This window comes from Betta splendens, chromosome 13, assembly GCF_900634795.4.
Source record: "Betta splendens chromosome 13, fBetSpl5.4, whole genome shotgun sequence".
Taxonomy (NCBI): domain Eukaryota; kingdom Metazoa; phylum Chordata; class Actinopteri; order Anabantiformes; family Osphronemidae; genus Betta; species Betta splendens.
In genome coordinates this window covers 180712-204778 of record NC_040893.2, presented here as the reverse complement: position 1 = coordinate 204778, position 24067 = coordinate 180712, and the positions used below count along the sequence as shown (strand labels likewise).

Below are 24067 nucleotides of genomic sequence, written 5' to 3'. Positions count from 1 at the left end.
GCTCAGCGGTGGAAGGTTCTCTTGTGCTGCTGTGCACACACCACCAGCTTCTTCCAGACCACATCTCCTTCTTTACAGCAGAAGTACTATTAAAACCTTCACGTTACATCAGGATGTCCAGCTGTCACAGCCTTTACAGAGGGAACAGTAAGATGTGTAACATGGTGTTTCTGGAACAAGTTTAGGGGGATTGGCTGACTGACAGTAAACGTATTGCATCCCTACTGGCTACTGAGGTTTGCTGCCGCCACGTGTGTATGGCGTTACTCTCCGCTGTTTCCTAAATATCGTTTTACTTAGGGATGGCAGCTGAAGCCTCATAATGCTTCCGCAGGGTCCATCTGATTGTGCCAGAAAAATTAACCACACAGAACAGTGAAATCTGGTGGTGTACTGCAAGTATATCATCTGCTTCAACCAGCCTCCTTGTCCTTGTTGTACTTAAGCGCAAAACAAAACAATTTGTTGTTGTGAAACAGGGCCAAGCTAAAGTGACTGCATGGGATATATTTCACTGATTTTTAACACAGAACACAGACAGCGAGGTGTTTGGTCCACTGGATACAGGTTTGTAATAATGGCAGTAAGCGCTTTGTTTGTAATATGCGCTAAATAAACAAGTCCAAGATCAATGTATTGTCCTACATAGCTACATATACAGTCGTAGCACTTCAAAGCGACAACCTTTTTTACTGCAGTACGTGTGCATCGCCAGCGCGCAACGGGTGCATCCCCGACTAAGGATTTGTAATCCTGCAGCCAGCTGAAAAAAATCAGTGTGCTAGTCTCGTGTTAACCACCAGGTGGCGCAAAGACGTGAGGTCTGACATTTCTATCTGTGTCTGCACATTAAGCACAAAAAACGATGTCAGGGTATTGTATCATTAAATGTAGAGTAGTTCATTTTTAAATATTATAGATTATTATGCGTCTTTGCTCGCTAGTGAGGGCTAGTGTTTGTTGTCAATTGCCAAAGCGGCTGATGTTTTTACACAGTTCCCAGGCCAGCCGAGAGACACAGTCCCTCCTCCAGCCAATCCAATACGACAATATAAGTATAATAACATAAAATAGCAATCTATATTTATTCAGCAATCTGTGTTATAAATGTATTTTATGTGTATATCTGTACTCGTCTTCTGGTTTGTTGATCATGAGGAAAAAATACAAAACAAACTGGATTTTCGTTTTGTTTCGTCATCTCTTGATATTAGCGACAAACGGAATTCAAGTGTTGTTGTTTTTGCGACACAAGGCACAGAGTTGGATTTAAAGCTGATTTTTCTTTTTGAGAAAAACGCAGAGAACAAAAAACTAAGTCGTTCTCTCGTAATAGCAGCTTTTAAGTTTAACCAAACTCTTAAAATTTACTCAGACCGCAATGACCTATAGTTTGATCTGACTGAATGAAATGAATGAAACGTAAGAGCCCAAATGACAGATGATGTGTCCAGATAGTGCTTAACCAGAAATGTATGCTTGTCAAATGCAGGCAACAAGAGAATCGGGGAAGTGGCTTCACCGTCTGAAGCAGACAGTGATGTGACGTTCCAACGATGGTGCTGAGGAGCCACTTATTCATAGGCAGAGGCCTTAGATCAATTTATCAATGGACGCTAGTGTTTGTTGTCAATTACTGATGTCGCTGCTGTCTTTATACAGTATGTCCTCGTGTTTAAGTGTCGGGTCCATGTACGTTTTAACGGTTTGATTTCTCCCTCCAGAATAAAAACTGGGAAGTAGAGAAAACGCGTCGTTTTAGAATGTTTTAGAACCGGAGGACCTGTTAATGTGTCTGGACACGCCGGTAACACAGCACGTGGTTGTTTGGGTTGGCTGTCATGGCAAAGTAGTCAGTAACTTCGTATTGTAACGAGAAACCCCCACCCCACTATCACACATGCTATAAGGTTTGCTCTGACGGTGCGCATGTTAGACACCAGACATGCGGTGTAAGAAAGTGAGACTATGTTGAAACACAGTACAACGACGACAGGAAGCCGGTGCTCAACGGTAACTTAAGTAATGTATTTATATTTTCGTTTCCAGATAACATCGGCTGAAATCAAGCCGTTTTCTAGTTAAACTGTCCAGAAGATGAAATACAAAGAACATCCGCTTCCTTGTTTCTCTTAAGCAAAGAACGGAATTTAATCACAGCACAGTGTTAAAAACGAATAATTTTGAGGAAAAAAATGAGAAAACGTTTTCTCGTTTTCCCAGCTTTTATTCTGAGGGAAAAATCAAACAGTTGAAACATACACGGACCATTTTCCCGTTTCTCGTTTAAAAAAGGACAAACGATATTTATTCAAAGCAGTTTGTTAAAAAAGGAAGCTCCAACATTTTACTTTACTGTAATGACATTTACCACAATATCTGCAGAAAAACAAACTATTATTACTACTACTATTATTACACAGGCAACACAGTGGATTTGGAACTCACTCTGCGTCGTAAACACAGCGTCTGATGTTGGTTCACTCGCAAAAGCAAATTTCACATCCCTTCCCCCTACTCCGTATTGGCACAGAGACATTAACATATTATCTCCACTCGTTCAATAGGTGTAAAATACTTTAGCTCAGAGACAAAGAAAAAGCTCCATGTGAGATCGGGCAGCACGATCACTGAAAACCTTTCAGAAAACCTTTTACTTGACTTTTTTTAAACGCTCTTCTTATGGTATTTATGGGGTCGCATGGGCTTGCTGCCCTGCTCCTGTCGGCAAGGCTGAAAAGTTCCTATGACTCTATGAGTGGCATCCACTGTTAGAATGTTCCACCGCTATGAGTGTCATTGTTGCGGTCTCACAGAAGGAAGAAATAAAAGACATCAACAATACTCCTACAATGTTCCTACAAAGTTGACCAGCTGTTTATTTCGTTATTCCCTCTTTCATGTCCGTCTGGTAAATGAAAGTGGGCGGGGCAATCCACGTGCCAGAGTGGGGACACTGGGGGAAGGGGAAACGCGCATCAACACGCAGGACAAAGATCTGCGTTTCTCTGCTGCTGCAGCCTCAGCGTTGGGATGCTAGTCTCCCTTTCACCTCTAATATATGAAATGTGTTCCTACAAAGTTGATCAGCCGCTTTCAGAATCAGAATCGTTTTTATTCCCCAGGTTTGAACAGGGCAACATTATTTTTATTTACAAAAAAATTAAAATATTCACATGTGATTTGCCCGCTTTGATGTAGACGAACCTCTTGAAGGTGTTTTACTTTACATATCGTTTATTTCGTTATTCCCACTTTCATATCTGTCTGATAAAAAAAAGTGTGCGGGGCTATTTACGGCCCATTAAAAAGGGGCTGGGCGCATCAACATACAGGACAAAGACTTGTGTTCCTCTGCTACAGCCTCCTCTTACAACAGCCTGTTGCTTTGGGCCGTTATTCCCCCACTTACTGATGCCATATATTGACAAAGTTGACCAGACGCTTTTATGTAGACACAAAACTCTTCAAAGCATTATACTTTACATTCCGTTTATTTCGTTATTAATATACATGTAATTGCAAATGCTGCACTGAGCTCTTTTACTTTGATGAGTTTTGTGTCTACATGAAAGCGGGCAGAACAACGTCCATGCGTGTGTCACGCTGAAAGCGGCTGGTGAACCTCTTGGGAACATGGCTGTAGCTCTGCAATGACTTTATGTGGTACAGGTGAAAGGGAAAATAACGAAATAAACGGAATATAAAACGCAACGGAATATAAAACGCAAACGCAGAGAAACGCAGATCTATGTCCTGCATGTTGATGCGTGTTTCCCCTTCCCCCCAGTGTCCCCACTCTGGGACGTGGATGGCCCCGCCCACTTTCATTCACCAGAATAAACAGCTGGTCAACTTCGTAGGTACAGGTGAAAGGAATAATAACGAAATATAAAACGGAAACGCTTTCAAGCGTTTTCTGTTTATATTTTTATTGCACATTTGTTAAAACTTGATGGGTGTACTGTCATCTTTTCTGTAATTTTTAGCATTTGCATTTACATGTTGTATATGAATAACAAAATTAACAAAATCTACGTTTGAAAAAATTGTGAAGAGTTCCATGTCTACATTAAAGCGGGCAGAACAACGTCCGTCTATGACTCACTGCCGAAAGCGGCTGGTGAACCTCTTGGGAACATGGCTGTAGCTCTGCTAAATAATACGGGCAGCCAGCTCTATTAATCATTTGTTATTATCTTGTATGCTAAAATATAAAAATGTTCAGTAATTACAACTTCTGCTTCCACAGAGATTCGAACCCGAGACAAAAAAATGACACATCAAGGCAGTTAAACAATACACAAACCATTACACCACAGAGGTGTAAAGATGTAACTCTACATGGGCCTACATAACATGTGTATATATATATATATATATGGATATAGTATAGGACAGTGTCATAAAGGCCAGTGTGGGGGCTAATCGCCACCTATAGGCCAAAAAGACGTAGCACAGCTCCAACGAGCTAAAGACCAGGTGATACCGCGCTGCTAATGAAAGCTGATTGCCGTAAAGGCTGACACCTGTATATATATATATATATATATATATATATATATATAAATATATATATATACACACTCTATTCTCACGCTCCGCGGGTGGTCTCATCCACTATCCAAGCTCAGGTCCTCTACCAGAGGCCAGCGAGCTTGAGGGTTCTGCGCAGTATCCTTGCTGTTCCTAGGACTGCACTTTTCTGGACTGAGATTTCGGATGTTTTTCCAGGGATCTGTCGTAGCCACTCCTCCAGTTTGGGGGTCACAGCCCCTAGTGCTCCGATCACCACAGGCACCACTGTGGCCTTCACCTTCCAAGCCTTCTCCATTTCTTCTCTGAGCCCTTGGTATTTTTCTAGTTTCTCATGTTCCCTTTTCCTGATGTTGCCATCGCTTGGTATTGCCACATCCACCACTACGGCTTTCCTCTGCTCTTTATCCACCACCACAATGTCTGGTTGGTTCGCCATTACCATTCTGTCAGTCTGGATCTGGAAGTCCCACAGGATCTTGGCTCGCTCGTTCTCTACCACCTTGGGAAGTGTTTCCCACTTTGACCTTGGGGTTTCCAGTCCATACTCCGCGCAGATGTTCCTGTATACTATGCCAGCCACTTGGTTATGGCGTTACATGTATGCTTTCCCTGCCAGCATTTTACACCCTGCAGTTATGTGCTGGACCGTCTCAGGGGCCTCTTTGCACAGTCTACACCTTGGGTCTTGTCTGGCGTGGTAGATCTGGGCCTCTATGGCTCTAGTACTCAGGGCCTGCTCCTGTGCAGCCAGGATGAGTGCCTCTGTGCTGTCCTTTAGTCCAGCCCTTTCAAGCCATTGGTAGGATTTGTTGAGATCAGCCACTTCAGTTATGTTCCGGTGGTACATCCCGTGTAAGGGCTTGTCCTCCCATGATGGTCCCTCTTCCAGCATCTCATCCTCTGTTCTCCACTGCCTGAGACATTCACTCAGCACGTCATCTGTCGGAGCCTTATCCTTGATGTACTTATGGATCTTGGATGTTTCATCCTGGATAGTGGTTCTCACGCTCACTAGTCCTCGGCCTCCTTCCTTGCGGCTAGCATACAGTCTCAGGGTGCTGAATTTGGGGTGGAACCCTCCATGCATGGTGAGGAGCTTTCGTGTCTTAACATCTTTGATCTGTATCTCTTCTTTTGGCCACCTTATTATTCCCGCAGGGTATCTGATCACTGGCAGGGCGTAGCTGTTTATTGCCCAGGATTTGTTCTTGCCATTGAGCTGGCTTCTTAGGACTTGCCTTACTCGTTGGAGGTATTTGGCTGTTGCCGCATTCCTTGTTGCCTGTTCAAGGTTGCCGTTTGCCTGTGGTATTCCAAGGTACTTGTAGTTGTCCTCAATGTCTGCTATTATTCCTTCTGGGAGTGAGACCCCTTCTGTGTGGATAACCTTGCCTCTCTTTGTCACCATCTTCCCGCATTTCTCGAGTCCGAATGACATCCCGATGTCCGCGCTGTAGATCCTGGTGGTGTGGATCAGCGAGTCGATGTCTCGCTCACTCTTGGCGTACAGCTTGATGTCATCCATGTAGAGGAGGTGACTTATGGTGGCCCCGTTCCGGAGTCGGTATCCATAGCCAGTCTTGTTTATTATTTGGCTGAGGGGGTTCAGACCTATGCAGAACAGCAGTGGGGACAGTGCATCTCTTTGGTATATGCCACATTTGATGGATACCTGGGCAAGTGGCTTCCCATTGGCTTTGAGGGTGGTTCTTCACAACCTCATTGAGTTTGCAATGAAGGCCCTTAGAGTTCTATTGATGTTGTACAGCTCCAAGCATTCAGGGATCCATGTGTGTGGCATTCAGTCATAGGCTTTTTTGTAGTCGATCCAGGCTGTGCACAGATTGGTGTGTCGCACTCTGCAGTCTTAAGCGACTGTTCTGTCTACGAGGAGTTGGTGTTTGGCTCCTCTGGTATCCTTACCAATGCCCTTCTGTGTTTCGCTCATGTATTGACCCATGTGCCCACTTATATTAGCTGCGAAGATGCCTGACATGAGCTTCCATGTTGTGGAGAGGCAAGTTATTGGCCGGTAGTTGGATGGGACTGTACACTTTGAGGGATCCTTTATTATCAGGACTGTTCGCCCTTCGGTTAGCCATTCAGGGGGGGTTCCATCCCTTAGCAGCTGGTTCATTGGTGCTGCCAGGTGCTCATGGATTGCAGTGAGCTTCTTTAGCCAGTAGGCATGGATCATGTCAGGGCCGGGTGCTGTCCAGTTTTTCATACATGAGACTCTCTGTTGGATGTCTGCCACTGTGATAGTCACTGGATTCTGTTCAGGGAAGTTGCTGTGGTCTTTCCTCAGATCCACCAGCCACTGTGCATCACTGTTGTGTGACGCCTCCCTTTCCCATATACCTTTCCAGTACTGTTCAGTTTCCAGCCTTGGTGGGTCTGCTCTGCTGCTATTACCCTGCCATTGAGAGTACACACAGTGAAGTGATCCCAAGATACAAAATGTTTCTTACCAGAAGCCATAGCAAATAGCAATGAATTAATTTCGATTATGTTAAATATTAAAGGTTTTCCTATTCTTATTATTGTCTAGTGTTTTCTCTGCTAGCGTACCAGCTAGCTTAGTTTCCTGCTATGTCTTCCCCCTGTTCCTCTGCCTCTCGCTCTGTTTGGTGCTCGGTGTGTCTTATGTTTAGCTTATCCTCTGCCTCCTTTAGTGATGGTAATGTTTCTGTAATAGGTGTACACTAGTTGCAGGTTTGGAGGCGAGGTTGTTAGGCTTAGAATCTAGGCTTCGCATCTTAGAAAACAGGTCAGTTAGCCTGGGCCCATTAGCCGGTACAGAGCCTCCTAGCTTGGCTGCTAGCAGTCTCTCAGCAGGCCCCATTCAGCTGGGTCGTGACTGGGTGAACGCTTGTAAGAAACATAGCTTTAGCCCACAGTTCCCCACCATGTTTCAAACAGATTTTGCCCACTCAGCGACACACCCACTGAGAAACCCACTCGGGTCATTGGTGACTCCATAGTCCGAAATCTGAAGTTAGAGAATCAAGCGGTCATAGTTAAGTGTTTGCCTGGGGTCAGAGCAAGCGACATGGAGTCTTATCTTAACCTCCTGTCTAAGGATAAGCGTAAGTACGCTAAGATTGTAATACACCCAGGGGCTACTAAAGCCCGGTTACGCCAATTAGAAGTCACTAAAACTAGCGTTGAGTCGGTGTGTTTCTTTGCCAAAACAATGTCGGACTACATAGTTTTCTCTGGACCCCTCCCCAATGTGACCAGTGATGACATGTGTAGCCGGCTGTCATTGCTCCACCGCTAGTTGTCTTGCGGCTAATTTGAGCACTAGATTATTATTATTCCCACCCCACGTTGGATGGAGCCTCTCTGCTCTTTAGTAACATGGCCATGTTGCTTAGTCTCCCTACTCCGTGACAACTCAGAGTGGAGCCCAGGGCGCAGATTCGCAGTCTTACACGGCTCTCTGCATGTTCTCTACAGCCGCCACCTCCTCCTAGTCTTAGTTATCGCATAGAGACTTGGTCTTATCCCCGACCACCTAAACTATACAAGTCACAAACAAATCAAGAGGAGTGACTTACAAGAATATTATAAACATCAAAATGGTTCCTCTTACAGAAAAAAGTAACAGTAAGTTATTAAAGTGTGGTTTATTTAATGTCAGATCTCTCATCTAAATCCTTGTCCTTATTACTTGATAAGTGACCATATGTTAATTTAAATGAGTCACATCAACTATCCTGTTCCTAGAAGTAGAGGTCAAGGCAGAGGAGTAGCAGCAATTTAAAAGTCAGATTTACGAATTACTCCTAAACCCAAAAATAGCTGTAACTCATTTGAGGGCCTCATTCTGAGCCTTTCTCACCCAGACTCTAAAACTCAGAAGCCACTTGTGTTTTGTTTTGTTTATTGTCCTCCTGCTTCGTATTCAGAGGTCTTACCTGAATTCTCTGAATTATTATCTGACTTAGGTCTTAGCACAGATAAAGTCATTGTAGTGGGAAATTTTAACATTCCTGTAGATGTTGACAGTGACTGTTTCAGCACTGCTTTTAACTCATTAATAGACACCATTGGTTTCACTCACCAGAACCCACTCATTGTTTTAACCATACCCTCAATCTTGTCCTGACATATGGGGTTGAAACTGATAATTTATCACTTATTCCCCAAAATCCTCTGTTATCTGACCGTTTGTTAATTAACGGTAATCAATTAACTTTTGAATTTACCATAATTGACCTAGCAGCAGCTAGAAAGAAATCTTACTATAGCAGTGTGGTGGAAATTTTCCCATTAATAGGCAGATGAGAGAGTTGTCTTTTGTGAGATTTATTATAAAAATAAAGGAAAATAAAAATAATGGGGAAAGCAAATCAAAAACATGGATGTTGATCGTGCACATCAACAAACCGAAAACCAGCTGGCGAGATCAGTGCACACACCACAAAGGTGTAATGCAAAGAGCCCACGATCCTAAAGTTGTCTCTGCCTTTTAACCCCTTTCTCTGGCTCTGGTGGAATGTCTCTCTGCAGCAATGGAATTGTTTGTGCCACTTTATCTCGCTGTGAGTGAGAATGTTTGCATTCTCACTTCTGTATCATCGTGTCTTGTTATCCAAAGGAAGGAACACCAAGCTTCCAAGACAAGATGCATTCGCTTTAACAGCCTTGGGTCTGGTGGGGAGTCAGATAGAATGGAGCCAGAGTCCAGGTGTAAAAGACAAACATATATCATAAACTATTAGTCAGTCAAATGGAACATCAGATGTTTAGACTGTTTGTTTCTTTGTGTAAGAATGTTCAATATTGCACCTAACCAGCACTTGACGACTATGTTGGATAAGAAAAAGCACAAAGGCACAATTTTTCCATTACAAGCAGATATTTATCTGACAACGCTCTTGCCAGAATAAAGCAGATGATTCCATCATGATTCATTATATTTTATGATTGTGGCAGAGTATACAGGCCCACAATCAACATGTTGATATAATGCTCGAAAGTATTGATTTACTGTACAAACACACTTTAGATTATATACATACTAAAACTACACACATCTACAAGAATCAAAGACCACTAATTAATTTTGATTTCAAGAAGAAATAATGTATGTTGGCTGTCAGGTGACAAATAAATAAATGTTCAATAAATCAGACATTGTAAATTTTCTTGTTTATCAGTGACAAAAGAACGCACGTTCCATAAGGATCCGTAGGAACGAATCAGGAATGAACTGGAGCGCCTGCTGCTCGCTACAGAGCCTGCGCGGCTCGGCTGTCACGTGACAAAAGAACGACTCATTGAGTAAGGACGCTCAGTTGAGTGAGTCCTGAACGAATCATTTTTATTTCCTCTCCTGCTGACAGAGCTTAAGCAGCTGCAGCCATGTGGCCAGAGAAGGTACTGCATGGAACTGAACAAATCCTTCACTGAGAGGACTCATTCCTTCCGACTCTTATAAAAGATTAGTTCATATTGAACAAATCGTTCACAAACAACACTTCACTAGTAAAGATTGGTTGATTTGATTTAATAAGGACGAGCTGATTAAAGGTAGAACGTCTTTGAGTAATGTGGTTGGGATTGGGTCTAAAAGACAAGTGGACGACTTTGAAGAGTTAATTATTGAAATTAACTTCACATGAGTTATGGGGGAAAAGCTCTATAAGTACAGTAGGACAGAGGAAATGTATTAAAATTGTTGGAGCTAGACAGTAATTTTTTGTCATTTAGAGGACATCCCTGCTGAATGTCTTCTCTAATAGTGATAGTTTTATTAGTAAAGTAGTTCATAAAGTCATTGCTGCTGAGATGTAAAGGGATAGTACACAGCCATGGCTCTTAGTCAACCCTTCCACAGAAACAGCTCTGGTTAGAGTCACTAATGATCTTCTATTAGCTTCAGACAATGGTCTAGTTTCTGTCTTTTTCCTGTTAGATCTTTGTGCTGCATTTGATACAATAATCATAACATTCTATTACAGAGATTAGAACATAGCATCGGAATTAAAGGAACAGCACTGGGATGGTTTAAATCCAGACGTAAATCCAGACATTTTTCATGTCCACTGTTGCTGTAAATTGTTTATTAAATGCTTGCTGTATGTGGGATCTGTTGGGTTCAGTTGTATAAGGTCTTAAACCTTAACTTGTAAAGTGCCTTGAGATAACCTTGTTGTGATTTGGCACTATACAAATAGAATAGAATAGAATTGAATTGACATTGGGAGAGTGGCTGTGATTCTCCCACCAATGAGACAAGGAGTCATTAGTTCTAATCCAGATCAGCAGGAAACAGCTGATGTGCCTGCTTCTGGACATCATAACCAGAGCCTCGTGGATGAAGAGGCCTCCACTTTTATTTTTAGAATAATAGATTCATCTTTCGAGTAGAGCAGCCTGCATTTCTCTACCTAATCTCTCCGTGTCCCATCTCCCTCCATTTATTTGTATCAGGTTAAACACGTTAGTAGCAGTGAATATAAGCTATCCCTCAGCCAGTAGGACAGGTCAGTTCTGTCAGACACTGCATGAACACTCCTCATGTTCAGTCCATCGATGCTCACTACAATCTCAGATTTTTTAATCACCTTAATTTATTCCAGTCAGTCAAACATTTGCATTCCAACAGGGATTATAACAACACAATAACTGTACAAGTGCCCAAAAATAGATTTCATCGACCTTTCCAGATTTGGCAACATATACTGTAGGTCTCAAACACATAACAATATAGACTACTTTACTTTATTCATGAAAAAATACACTGTCCATCTCACATTAGTAGTTATGTTATGACACCTTGAACATGCTACAGAGAAAAAGAGCATTCACAGTAACAATACACACAGCTTAGAGAAAATCTGATCTGAAGACTCCAAGATCCATGTCTAGATGATCCGAAGCACTGTGACACCGGTAGGATCAGGTTCAGGATGCCTATAGACGTGGGGTGGGCTATGCTTAGCTACGGCTGCTAGCTGTCTGTTTTCCACCTTAACGTACTGAAGCAGGTCAGTTTAAGGGACACACCAAAACCTAACAGGTTCTGGCTGTGAAGAAGCTGGTGACCAATCGCACTCACTGAAGTGGCCTTGGGGCTTGTCTTGTTATGCTACAGGGCTGAGGGACATGATTTGCATTCATTTGAGATTGAATGTGTCATTCCTGTGCACTCATGCCGCTGATTATACAGACAGCATGGAGAACAAGGGATCCTAGGCCAGTCCTCAGGTCTGGTGCCTACATGAGCAATCACAGATGGGATAGGGTCAAGGACTGGGGACCTCCCCTAAGAGGAAGCCAAAACTCTGTGGTCTTTGCACAGAAGATTTAAAGGAGGTGAATTGGGGAAATGCCAGGGTTAGTACAATGTACAGAACACAGAAATTAGACTCAAGCATGTCAACCACCCGAAATGTGAACCATTCCTTTACAGATGACGCCAAGCGTTCTTAGCCCACTGACCCAATAGTGTGATGTAAACACTTATTGTCGAAGTGATGCCGGTTTACCGCCTCTCCCTGCCCCAACTCCTACTGATTAGCTTGACCAGATGTGTTCAGTCAATGACAAGCTAGAAAAGCCAACTGATACACCTGATCACGGTAATCGGCAGGGGGAGCTGGAAGACCAGCAGGGGCACACACAGAGCTCGACACGTGTACTAGAGGTTAATTTAATGACACTCATTAACACTTATAGCACAATTGTTAATGATAGGAACATGAGACAGCACTGTTCAGAACAACAGAAAACACCAATCCAAAGAAAGATCCACAACAAATACTTTTGCATAAATTCTCTAGCGCTGATCTCCCGGCGTATGAGAGGTTACGCTCCAGCTGCTGTGATATGTTTTACAAGCGGAGGAATAGCCCAAATGCAGCTTCAAAGAATTTGGATAGGAAGGTGCCAGATTTTGACACTCTGCTCCATGAGCAGAATGTGAAGCTATTTCTAAAACGTGGGTGTCGCTGAGGGAGCGTGTCTGGGCTATGGCTGGTCAGGAGCAGAAGGTAGACTGGAGCTGCTTGAAGGCTGCTTGCCTCTGCTTCTTCTCCACTTCCTGTCTTTTACGCTCCTCCTTCTCCTCTCGAATCTCAGCTTCAAACTTGCTGCCCACAGACAAAGCCTGCATCTATGGACATAGAATCAGCAGCATCTAGCTTAACATTGGCATGAAATCATCAGGTAGCTTGGCTCGTAAAAGCATTTAGTACAAACCGTCATCATACCTTGGCTTCAAAGAAGTCCTTGGCCCCCATCACCCCCTCAATGGACACATTGATCTCCGACAGCCTGGCCAGAGCCATCAGTCCGCTCTCCTCGTGTAGCTCTCCAGCCGCTGCTCTCCGGAAGATCAGGAGGAACTGCAGAAAAATTTTGGAGATCATTTTACACCTTCTCCCTGTGCAGGCACTTACGTCCTGCTGTGTTGATGTGGCGATCTTCAGTCCGCCTGCCAAGAACCGGACACAAATTCCAGCATGGTTGAAACCAATTAGCAGCAGCACTAGCACTTATCCAGTTCAAACAGAGCTTCTAATCCTAGTATTTCATGTGGTATGTGAAGGCACTGTGCCTTCAAGTTTTATATTGTACAGTATGTGTTCACACTACTCAATGAAACCGCTAAAACCTAAGGGTGGAGGTCTGCTCCTTTGCTTCCTGTTGTAACAGCCAGTTTCCACCCTGAGTGTGATACTGCTGCTGCTTATTGTGTCTGTCATCAATTGTTCTGCTTGAAACACCTGTTGTGTCATGCGTGTTGCTCTTTTGTTGTTGTATTGCATTTGCGTTATTTGAAGGCGAATGCAGCTGTCACACCTGCAACCCAACCAGCAGCAGTTGTTTAGTTCCAGTCACATGTTCTGATGCTTTTGTTGCATTTGATGTAAATGAGTTGTTTCATACTTCTCTCTCTGTCAGTAAGAATCTTAATTCTGTTATTTCTAAAAGTTTAAAATGAACCAACTGAATGAAATGTCTCCCAAACAGAGTTCAGCAAGTGCTGTCTGAATCATGAAATACAACAGAGTATGAAGGTTAATGTGTGGTAGTGTGTGATCGGTCACAGCAGCTTGAGTCACGTCTCACCTCTCTGAAGCTCAGCTTGCCATCAAAGTCTTCATCCACCTCCTTGATCATATTCTTCAGCCCCAGGTGGGTCTGTGGAGCTCCCAGCTTCTCCATCATTAGCTTCAGCTCCATCAGGTCGATAAAACCATCTTTCCCAGTGTCATGCCTGCAAATACCAAGAGCATCACTCAGCTGGAGGTATGAGAAGCCAGCACAGGTACACAACATAGCAATAACTCATGGAGTCCTTAAGATGAAACTGCAGTACTGGGTCAAAACCTGTTCATATGAGCCAGAAGCTCAGGTTTAAGACATGTTCTAGAAATAGTTGGAGACTGTTCTAGAGAGACCTGGGCCTGGGACTCAGGTCTACATTTACAGCACATATACCTGTTTCTACTTTATGTCTATTCAATTCAATTCAATTCAATTCAATTTTATTTATATAGCGCCAAATCACAACAAAGTTATTTCAAGGCACTTTACAAAGTAAGGTTTAAAACCTCACACAACTAAACCCAACAAATCCCACATACAGCAAGCATTTAATTTGACAGCAACAGTGGAGAGGAAAAACTCCCTCTCTAACGAGGAAGAAACCTCCAGCAGAACCAGACTGGATGTGGGCGGCCATCTGCCTCAACCGGTTGGGGTGAGAGGATAGAGAGAGAGAAAAGCACAGCAACAGCAACAAGCAACAACAAGCAACAACAGAGTACAGGCAGGATGGTAGGACCAGGGACTGGATGCAGGCAGGATGGTTGGATTCGCAGCTGCCCATCACAGACACCAAACTTTGAGTCCAATGATACCTGTAGGTGAGGACAGAGAGGGAGAGAGAGTGGGGGGGTGGGGGGGGGGGGGGGGGGGGGGGTGGGGGGGGGTGGGTGGGGGGGGGAGAGAGAAAGGGAGAGAAGCACAACTACTGGAGAGAAAGAGACAAGGTTAGTTAAACATGGGACAATGGTGGGAGGTTATTGGACAGAGGAGGTAGAAGGAAACAGAGGAGCTCAGTGTATAAATTAAGTCCCCCAGCAGTCTATGTCTATTGCAGCTTAACTAAGAGATGGTTCCTGTGACTAACAATAATTGCCAGTGACCTGAACCATCTCTAACTATAAGCTTTATCAAAAAGGAAGGTTTTAAGCCTGGTCTTAAAGGTGGAGAGTGTGTCAGCTTCTCGAACCTGAAGAGGGAGCTGGTTCCAGAGGAGACATTTAAACACTCTAGGAACCACAAGTAGCCCAGCGCTCTGAGAACGAAGTGTTCTGCTGGGAGCATAAGGAACTATGAGGTCTTTAAGATAAGAAGGAGCTTTATCATTGAGTACTTTGTAGGTGAGTAGGAGAATTTTAAATTCTATCCTACATTTTACAGGCAGCCAGTGCAGAGAAGCTAATGTAGGAGAAATGTGATCTCTCTTTCTAAGTCCTGTCAGAACTCTGGCTGCAGCATTTTGAATAAGTTGTAGGCTTTTTAAGGGGCTGTTAGGACATCCTATGAGTAAGGAGTTACAGTAGTCCAGCCTAGAGGTAACAAATGCAAAGATCAGTTTCTCTGCATCACTCTGAGAGAGGATGCTTCTGATTTTAACTATATTTCTAAGATGGAAGTAGGCGGTTCTGGAGGTTTGTTTAATGTATGATGTAAAAGAGAGATCCTGGTCAAAGATGAAACCAAGGTTCCTCTCAGTAGAATCTGAAGCTAATGTTATGCCATCCAGTGTGGCTATCTGACTCAATAGTGTCTCTCTCAGATTTTTAGGCCCAACAATAAGAATCTCGGTTTCATCTGAGTTTAGTTGAAGGATGTTTTTGGACATCCAGGATTTGATGTCTTTTAAACAACCCTGAATTTTGAATAGTTGATCTGTTTCATTTGGTTCCAAGGACATATATAGCTGAGTATCATCTGCGTAAAAATGAAAATTAATAGAATGCTTTCTAATAATCTCACCTAGAGGTGACATGTATAGGCTAAACAGAATTGGACCCAGCACAGAACCCTGTGGTACTCCATAGCTAATCCTTGTGCATGTGGAGAATTCATCATTAACATGAACAAACTGGAATCTGTTCAACAAATAGGATTTAAACCACCCCAATGCTGTTCCTTTAATCCCGATTCTATGTTCTAGTATCTGTAATAGAATTTTATGATCAATTGTATCAAATGCAGCACTAAGATCTAACAGGACAAGGACAGAAACTAGACCATTGTCCGAAGCTAATAGAAGATCATTAGTGACTCTAACCAGAGCTGTTTCTGTGCTATGATGTTTTCTAAATCCTGACTGAAAATCTTACAGGTACAGGTTATTCCCACTCAGGTGGTCAGATAATTGTTTAGCCACGATTTTTTCCAGAATCTTGGAAATAAAGGGTAAATTTGAAATGGGCCTATAGTTGGCTAGTTGTCCAGGGTCAAGGGTTGTTTTTTTCAATAGAGGTTTGACCACAGCCACCTTAAAAGCCTGTGGTACATAGCCTAGTTGTAAAGATTGGTTGATTTGATTTAATATGGACGAGCTGAATAAAGGTAGAACTTCTTTGATTAATCTGGTTGGGATTAGATCTAAAAGACAAGTGGACGAATTGGAAGAGTTAATTATTGAGGTTAACTCCATATGAGTTATGGGGAAGAAGCTGTCTAGGTAAGACAGAGGATTTAATAAATTTAAAGTTGATGGATCTAGACAGTGCTTTCTGTCATTTGGAAGAAGTCGCTGCTGAATGTTTTTTCTAATGATGATAATTTTATTAGTAAAGTAGTTCATAAAGTCATAGCTGCTGAGATTTAAGGGGATAGTAAACTCAATACAGCTATGACTCTTTGTCAGCCTGGCTACAGTGCTGAAAAGAAACCTGGGGTTGTTTTTGTTTTCCTCAATTAGAGAGGAATAATATGTTTTTCTAGCAGTACAAAGTGCTTTTTTATATTTCATTAGACTGTCCTTCCATGCAATGCAGTTTACATTTATTTTGTTGGAACGCCACTGTCTTTCTAGTTGTCTAGTCCTTTGCTTTAGGCTGCGGATCTCTGAGTTATACCACTGAGCTAACCTCCTCTGATTCACTGTCTTCTTCTTCAGAGGAGCCACTGTGTCTAACATTGTACGTAGAGAAGCTGCAGCATCATCCACAAGACAGTCAACCTGTTCATAAGGATTAAGGTGACTGTTCTCTGTGTATCTACAAGACATTGAGGCAAAAGATGATGGAATCATCTGCTTGAATCTGGCAACAGCGTTGTCAGATAAACATCTGGGTTTTGGGGAAGAACTATTAAATTATCAATTTCAACCCCATACAGTATGTCAGGACAAGATCGAGGGTGTGGTTAAAACCATGAGTGGGTTCATTTACCTGCTGTGTAAAACCAATAGTGTCTATTAAGGAGTTAAAAGCAGTGCTGAGACAGTTGCTGTCAACATCTACATGAATGTTAAAGTCTCCCACTACAATGACTTTATCTGTGCTAAGAACTAAGTCAGATAAGAATTCAGAGAATTCAGTTAAGAACTCCGAATATGGAGCAGGAGGACGGTAAACAATACAAAACACAACTGGCTTCTGAATTTTAGAGTCTGGGTGAGAAGCTCAGAGCTCAGAGTGAGGCTCTCAAATGAGTTATAACTATGTTTAGGTTTAGGAGTAATTAATAAATCTGATTTATAAATTGCTGCTACTCCTCCACCTCTACCTGTACTTCTTGGAACATGATAGTTGATGTGACTCATTGGAGTCGACTCATTTAAAGTAACATATTCATCCTGCTGCAGCCAGGTTTCAGTGAGCAGAACAGATCTATGTGATGGTCACTTATAAAGTCATTTATTAACAAGGATTTAGATGAGAGAGATCTGATATTTAATAAACCACACTTTATGAACTTACTGTTACTTTGTTCTGTAAGAGTACCTGTTTTGATATTTATTAAATTCTGGTAAGTCACTCCTCTTTGATTTGTGTGTGACTTGTATAGTTTAGGTGGTCGGGGAGCAGACACAGTCTCTATGCGATAACGAAGACTAAGAGTGGGTGGCGGCTGTAGAGAACATGCAGAGAGGCGTGTAAGACTGCGACTCTGCGTCCTGGGCTCCACTCTGAGTTGTCACGGAGTGGGGAGGCTAAGCAACATGGCCATGTTACTAGAAAGCAGAGAGGCTCCGTTCAACGTGGGATGGACGCCGTCTCTTCTAATCAGCCCAGGTTTTCCCAAAAAGTGCTACAATTAGCCACAAAGCCCACACCGTTTGCAGGACACCACCTAGACAACCAGCGGTGGAGCGATGACAGCCGGCTATACATGTCATCGCTGGTCACATTGGGGAGGGGTCCAGAGAAAACTACGGAGTCCGTCATTGTTTTGGCGAACGAACACACCGACTCAATGTTAGTTTTAGTGACTTCCGATTAGTGTAACCGGGCGTCATTAGCTCCTGTGTGTATTACGATCTTAGCGTACTTATGTTTATCCTTAGACAGGAGCTTAAGATAAGACTTAATGTCGCCCGCTCTGGCCCCAGGCAAACACTTAATATGACCGCTGGATTCTCTAACTTCACGTTTCGGACTATGGAGTCATCAATGATCAGAGTGGGTTTCTCAGCGGGTGTGTCGCTGAGTGGGGAAAATCTTCAGAGAAGGTTTTGAAATGAAATACTCCAAATCTAAACTATTACTGTCGCAGACAGAGTCAGGGTTTTCATGGATCATTAGTACGTGAACAATACTTGTACAATGTCACATACTGTAACCCTAGGAAGCAAAGCAGGTGCTGGCGGTCACGATGCTTCAAGCTCCACCTGAGGCAGCAGACGTACAAGGCTAATGTTTCGCTCACCTTGTCCCAACGTCTAAACCCCTTAGGTTATAGAAACAGTGTGTTTGACTTAAGGCATGAGACACAGCAATGAAATTTCGCAGTTCGATCCATCCATTTTCCAAGCCGCTTATTCCCTAATGCGGGGTCACGGGGGTGCTGGAGCCTAACCCAGCTGGCTATGGGCGAGATTTTGCATTGCACAATGTTGTAATGACTTTAAACTTTTATACTTATCCATCTATAGGAGCTTGAGTCCAGATGTCTTTTGAGGAGGTACAAAAATAGAGACGTTTACCTGCTTTAAAACAATATTAAATTTTGTTCAGTTAACTGAACCAATTCAGCAGCCCTAGTACAGAGATTATAAAAGGTGAAGGACTTGAATAAATATAGACCAACTATGGCTGGAGGTTTGAACACACGCGTACACACACGCGTACACACACACACACACACACACACACACACAAACACACACACACACACACACACACACACACCCTTGTACTAACATCAAAGTGAGGACCTCCATTGACATAAGCACTACAGAAGGGGGACTGCAAGCTGTTATTAAATAATAATATGTCAATAAAATTTTTGTTTGTATGTATTCTATTTTAATTTGTTTGGCAAAAGTTCCTGTTTTTCTGTGTTACTCTGTACAAGTATCCCCCCCCCTCCCTTAGCATCACCACTAAAGACACAAGTCTAACAGAAGCTTTATTCTGGCCTTAACCAGATTATCCTCCATTTGGTAGGAAAAGCTCTGTGTAGGTAATAAGCGACGAAGCTCCACTTGTTATGTTACCCACTTTAACTCCTTGAATTATGGATGTGTTCGTGTGAGAAAGACTCTCTCTCTCTCTCTCCCTAGACCCAGGAGGACAAAGGGGCCATGCTCTAGTCTGGCTTCCCTCTGTGGGAGTGCAGGAATGTGAGAGAATAGTGAGTCAGGGTGTGTCCTGCTGCCATGTGCCCATGTGCAAAGAGGGACACAGCGACAATCAACCCCTGCTCTGCCTGTTGGTGCACACATACACCGTCCATGGTCTGAAAACAAATCTACTTCAGCTTTTTTAAAGAAAGTGACTTGTAATGTTAAATAGACTGATTCTCCATCTGCTCTTTGACAAACTGCTTCCAGCTGCTTGGAAATAAATGAGCTCAAATCTGAGTGACTCACTCCCATCAGCTGCTTATCCAGAATCCAAGAGGCCAAACTGACATCCTGTAATTTTCACATTGTATGAAAGATGATGAACTAGGATGTTTTGAAGAAAGGACGATGAAGATGTGGCTTAAGCAGTTCATTCTGGTCATGAGGGTGAATTGTGACGATGTGTTATGGTGTTTGGTCTTCTGCTGGTTCGCCATGTACTTACTGTACCCATATAAATGACCTTTTCAAGGTTAGTTTGCAGGGGCAGCTGATCTGGTTATACAGTGGCCAGTCAGGGGAAACAAAAGGTCAAAATTGGAATTCAGTGCATCACTGCATGAAAAACAAGATGTGAGAATCCAGACTCGACCTGGACTAATAAAATTATGTTGAAATGAATCATGCCAAGATTGCTAAAAAACATCAAATAGGTCTTTAAGCCAAAAAAAAGTGGGTCAGGAGGCAGCGAATGCCCCGTGGAAAAGTGGACAGTGGGAGTGAGATCAGAGTAGCGATGGAGTGCCAATGAAGAGAAGCTCAATTAAAACGTGGCTGCTAAGGAGCTTCACAGCCCAAACGATCGTCCACAGAACCACAAAGCAAGTGGTAACAAGATACAAGTAAGCAGTTCCAGCAGACAAATTAGTCCTTCTAATAGAGGAGATGAGAGATGCTGAGCTCAGGAAGAAAAACCTCCCAACCTCTAGCAAAAGTATGGACAGTAGATTCTGCTTCACACAAGGCCTCTGCTGCTGGTCACATCACATCATAAACCGCCTGTCCAACACGTGAGCCTTTAACACAATGACTCATGTCGTTTCTCTGCAGTGATCACATAATCCAACAGCCTCATGCTGGTATGCTGTGGTCTCTCCAGACTCTGCTCATCCTCAGACTGGAACCAGTGACTCTGGTCCTAGAAATGCACACACTACAGAATGTACAGCAAGACCAGCAGTTATTGAACAAAAAGACACGACTCAGCCTGAGCCAAGGGACAAACAACTTCTAATAATATCTACGATCAACCACGATGTGAGGACGCTCACAGTAGAAATCAAGCAGCTCACGCCTCAGTGACTCGTGGTTCTGTCCGGATTATTTTGGTTTTACTACGTCACCGTGTGACGCCACCAACATGTTAGACCGATGGACGGACCGATGGGCGATTCCATCACCTGCACGTCTGCGTCAGCTGCAGCAGCCTAATCTCCTCCTGAGCTGCCAACATGTCGGACAAAGGACTCTTACCGTCGGAACAACGCCTCCATGTCCTTGATCTGCTTTCGGGAGAACTCCTTGAACTCCGTATAGGGGTTAAAGACGCGACTGGCCCGAGGAGCCGCGTTGCCCTCACTGATGTCCAGCCTGCGGGTCAGTTTGGCAGACAGCTCGGAGGACGAGTCGCCGCAGGCTGCATCGGCTTCTTGCGTTTTCGTTCGGACCGGGCTGAGTTCGACCTTCTCGCTTGGTTCGGCCTTCAGACCCGGCTTGACCTCCGGGCTCGGTTCGGCCTCCCGCGTTGCGGCCAGGCGCGACTGCAGCTTCCGAGACAACTCCTCCGATGCCATGCTGCAGGTCTGTGCTGCGACCGAGGCTGCGACGACCAAGTACCAGTGTGTTAAGCTGCAGAGGACCCGCCCAACGTTTCCTGCTGCTCTATTTCACAATAAGAGCCTTTGTCTGTCTATTAGCGGCAGCCACATCCGATCTGTAGAACCACTGTGACTTTTAGGGTGTATAGCTCACATTGTGTTTACCACAGAAATAAAGAGAAGCTTGGTTTTTGGTGCAGCCCTGACACTTCCTACAATCACGAATCTGGAAAATGTTTAAATAAATAATAATAGAAAAACACCCAGAGGGGTAATTCATCCATTCCTTCATTAATTTATTTATTGATTTGTTCATTGTAGACCATTTACCTTATGAAAACTCAGCATCTTGTAATTGTTTTGAATTTCAACATACAATAGTGACATTATTTTAGCTGAATGTATCTAAAACTCTCCTCTTTTCTAAATCTGCCTGTCACCTCCTCTTTGAGTTATGCTCCTTTTACAATGAATTATAATAATATTTCTGCCAGTGAAACCAACAACAGCAGCTGAAAAAGAATTATAGAATACTTTGCTACCCCTAACCCTGTTATGTGTTGTATGTGGTAATGAGGAGGAGGTGCACTTTGACTTTGTAAAACCACATCTTATTTATTACCTTAGCATATGGTTACAACTGGCATGCTTACGGCCGTGCTATCAGGACATCATACTGAGGGGCCCCGTCCCAAACTCCCGCTCCACCTTCTACTCACTACCATAACTGCTCCTACAAGTGCGCAGTCACATTCAATGCCATAATCCAACATGTAGAGTGACACACATCCATTCCTTTTGAGTTTTCTACCTTTTACTTATCACTTCTGCTCCTATGTCTTTAACAAAGCACAACAGTCATTGTCACAGGCTGTTGGTCACAGTCGTGCCTATATTATTGCCTATTAGTAGCACAGTTGCAAAACATGAACTCAATTTCAGTTTTAAAAGTCTCATGACCTAATGTCTATGTGAACTGTGAACTGTTTCTAGGAACATACTGTAGGGTCAGAAGTCCCAGGACAATAACCCATCAGGGGGGGCTGACCATCGGGGAGGCAGCCCATCTCGAACCCTTGGAACCGGCTTGGCTGCTTAACCAGCCTCCCACTCTTTGTATGCTTATCTTCTGTTGCTGGATATGTTAGTCCAGGTTCTGCTGTTTCTGAGGGGAAAACACTTTTATTCAGGAAATCATAGTATTGAAGTTACATGTTTTTCTCTTTCTAATATGGTAAGCTATAAAGGTGATCCAGCCATAAATAAAGTGCTTGTGTAAATTAAAAAATTCAATGAGTATTGCACACACAAAAAAAAAAAAACATTTCTACTCAAATGGTAGTGAGATGGCTTTAGGCTCACTGAGTGGCAATGGAGTAGCTGTGTCAATGTTGTTCTCGTCCTCAGTGACCTGGTCACTCACGTGTTGGCTTGATCTCAGGTGTTGTCTATTTCTCCTGTATCTCTGTCCAGTTGAAGTCACTACATTGTATGACCCTGGTTCCTGGTTAATTTATCCAATGGAGACAGACCTCGTCCTACTCTGAAACCGTTCCCCCCCTGTCGTCACAGAAGCAGGAAGTTCTCCCTGCAAAGCCTGAACTACCACCCCCGCAATGATACCGAACCAAAACTGGACTTCCGCCATTTCCCCCCTCTAACTCAAAGTTTTCAGTTCTTGTGTGTTTTAACCAACACCAAAGTCTATTCACTTTACCAAGGGATCAACAAGTGAAGACTTTGTGGGTCACTTTTATTTTAAACGGACCGGTGCCAGAAACACTGCCTCAGCATTTATACGTATGTGCATTTCAAACAAGGGTGCGTGCAATGCTGGATTTGTTTCACGGCTCCTGTTGGAAAATAAGGATTTATTCCTACAGTCCGTCATCCACTCACTGAAGTAAGTACATGCTTGATAATTATAAAGTTTTAAAATGTTAGTTTGTCTGCTTAAAATGTAGTAACCCATGTGTGAGGCAAGCTAGTAGCTAGCTGTGCTAACGGCTACAGCCAGTCGACAGATCCTTTATCCCCTTCAAATGTGCTCATGTGGGCTCCTGCAGCCACACAACTGGGTGGAGAAAAGCTAATACCTATCGGCCTTTGAGCAACTACAGACAGGGAACGGTGGGTCTAGCTTTTGGCCTTTTTCTGCAATTACATACACCTAGGGGGAACAGCTAATAGCCATCGGCCTTCGAGCGGCTACAGGCAGGAAACAGTGGGTCTAGCTTTTGGCCTTTTTCTGTAATCGCACTCACCTGGGGGGAACAGCTGATAGCTATCGGCCTTCGAGCGGCTAAAGGCAGGGAGCGGTGGATCTAGCTTGCTGTAGCAAGTATATGCTTGATACTTGTGATGTCTAAATATGTTAGTTGGTCTGTTTAAAATGTAGTAACCCATATGTGAGACAACTTTATAGCAAGCTTTGCTAACGCCTACAGCGAGTCAACAGAGTCTTTGTCCTTTTCAAATGTGCTACTCTGAGTTGGCGCAAACACACACCTGTGTGGGGAACAGCTAATAGCTATAGGCCTTTGATCAGCGACAGCCAGGGAGTGGTGGATCGAGCTTTTGTCCTGTTGGCATGTGCTGCCGCTATTTGTGTGTTAGTTAGCAGTTAGCATGCCGTTAGGCCTTTGCACTTTAGAGCTACAGCTGGTCGATGAACGCGGTTATGTTTGTTATAACCCCGTCCTGTGTCACAGCCTAAATCAACTTGTGATTTGGGGTTATGTCATTGTTCTATCAAATTCTAACATGATTAACACAAGCTTAGTTGCTAATTACTCTCTACAATTACATCTCTACAATAACTGCTGCTTATCTGGTCAGTTACCTATAACTTGTGTACCAACGCCATTATATTTGTAGG

At 43.3% G+C, this 24067-nt stretch overlaps 1 protein-coding gene across 1 annotated transcript; it reads right to left on the bottom strand.

Moving 5' to 3' along the window:
* Window positions 1-11100: 11100 nt before the first annotated feature.
* Window positions 11101-21222, bottom strand: efhd1 (EF-hand domain family, member D1). The gene is made up of 4 exons (XM_029172000.3): window positions 20846-21222; window positions 13627-13774; window positions 12765-12899; window positions 11101-12667 (listed from the first exon to the last, which is right to left on the bottom strand). Exons 1-4 carry the CDS (start codon window positions 21163-21165, stop codon window positions 12533-12535), a joined length of 738 nt encoding a protein of 245 aa, XP_029027833.1. The 5' UTR covers window positions 21166-21222; the 3' UTR covers window positions 11101-12532.
* Between the last annotated feature and the right edge of the window lie 2845 nt (window positions 21223-24067).